Raw genomic sequence first — 4,116 nt, forward strand, 5'->3', positions numbered from 1 at the left:
TATTACTGGAAAGGTAAATTTACATTGTGACAAACATTGCCTCCAAGGAGTTCCTGTGATATATTGATTAAGGGTCACAGACATGACCCAGTTTGAGGTCCTGTAACAAATGTAAAGCCTAGAAGGAGGAAATTATTTCCCCATTGTTACACTGTCACGGGAGATCCTGGGTTCAAACCCTTGTCTTCTCACACTGCGTGATTTTCAGCTCATGAAGCCATGCCTTGTTCTGTAGCACAGAACACCAAAATCTTTACATTTTAGGTTCTAAACTTGCTAACTTTCTCTCCCTCAGACAGCACATCAGTTAGAGCATCTATGATGTTCTCTAGCTCTGTGCAGATTACACATCCCTTATCCATAAGCTCCTGCAGTTTGCTGCCAAACCCTAGCTGTACCTCCATATTCTCAGCATTTGGCAAAGCTCTTAATCCCAGTAGATTGGTATCAAATGAATAGATGATTATATTTTAGTGATACTTTCATAGTCAAAAATTAACTTTAAACTAATTTTTACTTCAAGTTCAGTGTTTCTTTTATTTTGAGAAAAGAGATTTACTGCACTGGCTAAATCTACAGATAAATTCAGTTTCCCCCCACCTCTCCCAAGGAAACCATTATATGCAATCACTTCTAACTTGTTAACCAAAGAATCTTAATTTAATTTTTAAATTTATTTTTAGGTGCAATGATGAGGAATTTTATCGTAGTTGTGAATATTCTGGCATTAACCCTGCCCTTTTTGGTGAGTCAATTTCATTTAAATTATATTGGTAAGATGTTAAATTTTATTTAAGAATTCTAGTTATATGTATATCAAAATATAGGTAGTTCAAGGAGCACCACAGCTGGTTACTAGTTTGATATTTATAAGAATAAATAATCTTTTAGATATTCATTTAGTTAGCACAATCCATATTTTATCACACAGAGAAAGCCTTTCAAATTCCTATACTCTAGAAATTTATTTTTAAGTTACAAAATGCAGCCTGATCTGGCATCAGTGAGAGAAGATGCACCTAACCCTGGAGATACTTGAGGCGCAAGGGAATTAGGAGACCTGGCAAGGGTGGGGCATCCTCTTGGAGACAGTGGGGAGGAGGAATGGGATGAAGAACTATGGGAGGGTAGACCAGGAGGCGGGCTACAACTAGACTGTAAAAAAATAAAAGTAATAATAAAAGAAGAAAGAAAATACTGTAAATACAATTCATAAACATTAAGTATAGGAATCCTAGTCTAAGATCAAAAGTCCTTCTGATGGAATTTCTATTACTCCTATGCTCCTGTTTCCTTAAGGAATTAAATATTTAAAGACTTTAAATAATTATTTAAATGTTTCTCATGATTTCTTTTTCCATAACTCCTTAGGCTGCAAAGGTACAAAACCCAGATTCAAACGTAAGTTGATATTGTCTCTGTTAAAGACATGCACTCCAACCACAATATTCGGAAAAACTCAATTACATCAAAAGGCCTCTTGTCTTAAAGCTAAATAAATATTTAAACATTTCAACACGTTTAAGAGACCTGTAGGCTTTTTTAGTATTCAAATCCCTATCTTTTGTGACACTCTTCATCCTGTGTGGGCTAGCCAACTCCTTCCCAGGTATTCATGTCCATAGATAGTCCTGTGTCCATAATTAGTTCCAGAATTACATTTTATGTTTAAAAGTTAAACATGTGAAAGACTCTGCCTCTTTTAAGCTAGTATTCATTCTCCTTTAGGCTTTTTGTGCGCTTTGTTTTCATGCTCATTCTGAAGTTCCGGGGACTTCCTCTCTCAGCAGCAAAATAAAACATAAATTTAAAACAGGAGTCAATCTAGAGAGCAGTGTGTTCTCTCTTGTCATTAAGATTATAAAATTTTGGAGTGCTGAGGAGCACTTGTTTAATTTTTAAATGTAAACAGGTGTCTATTAGACAATCCTTTAGAGTAAATTCTTAGGGTCCAAATTACCTTTAAAGATTACAATGAGTTTTATATCTACTTACTTACATTTACTTGCTGACATTATACCTTATTGTAGTCAACTGCATGTTAAGAACTTGGGTTTTCTCTTTGAGAAATAGGAAGAAATTTTAAGTCATAAAATGAATCCCTCGCTGCTCTATGAGCCTACTTTATAACAAACTTTCCTTCTTATTTTATTAAGAATTTTAATTAGCCAAGAGTGGTGGCACATGCCTTTAATTCCAGCACTTGGGAGGCAGAGGCAGGTGAATTTCTGAGTTCGAGGCCAGCCTGGTCTACAGAGTGAGTTCCAGGACACTGGACATACTATGTTTATGTTTTGACACAGAGAAACCCTGTCTCAAAAAAACAAAACAAAACAAAACAAAAAAAGAATTTTAATTAGTAAATATCAATTATACATAATAATGTAGATCATGATGGCATTGGTATATCCATATGAGTTTATGCACATCGTGTGTGTTTGTGTATAACAGGGTAAAGTTCTCTATTGGAATTTTCTAGGTGCTGTGATTAAATATGTAATGTCAGGTAATTACTTTCCATATATGCCACATTTCCATATGGGGAAGCACATTTTACATTATTAATGACCTAATTTCTTCAAAACACACAAATATTGGTTCTATGTTGCTACAAGTAATGTTACAAAAGATGAAAATCATAAATGATATGTGTATATCCAAACCTGATTAAATAATGATGTAGGATTCTGTACTTTCAATACTCCATTTGCTCAACACAAAACACTACATTATTTCAAAAGCTGCTGAAGTTGTTTTGTATCTTGACCAACAGTCAGAACCTTTCTGTGTAACCTTCTCTTTCTGCAGTGCCGTGGTGAGAATAATGACATAGTGTATGATGAGCAAAGAGTCCTGTACACACCAGTCCGTTCCGTCCTGAACCTCAATCAATATGAACCTAATTACTACCACTACAGGCCATCTTTGCCTGTTGGCCCATACATGTACTTCCCACTTGTTTTTAGACTACTTCTGCTTAGGTCTCCAGCCCCAATCTCCAAATGGCAACCAATGCCAAATTTCCCCCAGACTGCTGGAGTACCTCATGCCATTCCAAACCCATCCTTTCTTGCCATGCCTACAAATGAAAATGAGGATAACACCGCCATTCCAACCATCGACCCTATTACTCCCATTGTGTCCACACCAGTTCCTACCATGGAGTCAATGGTAAATACTGTGGCCAATCCTGAAGCTTCCACAGTGTCTATCAATACCCCTGAGACTACTACAGTCCCAGTGTCCTCAACTGCAGCATAAAACACTAAGGAAACATTGAAAAAGACAATAAAGGTAAGTAGCAAAAGTAAAATGAACGATCTGGGTAAAAAGCATGGACAAATTCACACAATCACAAGTTCTAAACTAGTACAAGTGATAACTCATGCTAAAGAAACAGGAAAAAACAGTTACGTAGACTTGTAACTAGGGATAAATATAGCATTGGCAAATGAGTTTTTGTTTCAATAAAAAATGAAAGTAATCTGTTTTTACAAAATGAAGAAAATTTGAGCTTTTATCAAACATTTTCCTAAAGATTACGATTCTTCTTTAATCTATTAGTTTTATTTCATCTGTGCTTATACAAGCAGTTAAGTAAAATACTTTGTATATTCTCTTGTTTTGGGTCTAAAATTACCAAAATAATATTTCTTCAATCAGGTTGTATACTGGAGTCACATGTAGTAGTAGATTATAATCCTAGATGCTAGAGGGATTGAGGCAGGAAGATCTTAAGTTCAAGGCCAGGCAAATCTACATGGAGAATAGGACAACCTCAGAAACTTAGAAAGACGTTGTTTCAAAATTAAAAATTGAAAAAAGGGGGAGAGTTGAGGATATAATTAAGTATAAAGTTGTTGCCTAACATTCATGAGGCCCTAGTTATAATAGAAAGAGAGAGAGAGAGAGAGAGAGAGAGAGAGAGAGAGAGAGAGAGAGAGAGAGAGAGAGAGAGAGAAAGAAAGAAAGAAAGAAAGAAAGAAAGAAAGAAAGAAAGAAAGAAAGAAAGAAAGAAAGAAAGAAAGAAAGGAAGGAAGGAAAAAAGAAAGAGGGCTGGAGAGTTTGCTCTGACTGCTCTTCCTGAGTTCAATTCCCAGCAACCACATGGTGGCT

At 35.7% G+C, this 4,116-nt stretch overlaps 1 protein-coding gene across 2 annotated transcripts; it reads left to right on the forward strand.

Annotated features, from left to right (window-relative positions):
• Positions 1 to 688: 688 nt before the first annotated feature.
• Positions 689 to 3,261, forward strand: Csn3 (casein kappa). 2 transcript variants are annotated; one of them, XM_021163837.3, is made up of 3 exons: positions 689 to 745; positions 1,372 to 1,401; positions 2,809 to 3,261. In XM_021163837.3, exons 1-3 carry the CDS (start codon positions 689 to 691, stop codon positions 3,259 to 3,261), a joined length of 540 nt encoding a protein of 179 aa, XP_021019496.1. The 2 variants fall into 2 exon arrangements, with proteins under 2 accessions (XP_021019496.1, XP_029333829.1); XM_029477969.2 differs by lacking the exon at positions 1,372 to 1,401.
• Positions 3,262 to 4,116: the final 855 nt, after the last annotated feature.

The sequence above is a fragment of the Mus caroli genome, unplaced genomic scaffold, assembly GCF_978045245.1.
Source record: "Mus caroli unplaced genomic scaffold, Mus_caroli_1 scaffold_4, whole genome shotgun sequence".
Classification (NCBI taxonomy): Eukaryota; Metazoa; Chordata; class Mammalia; order Rodentia; family Muridae; genus Mus; species Mus caroli.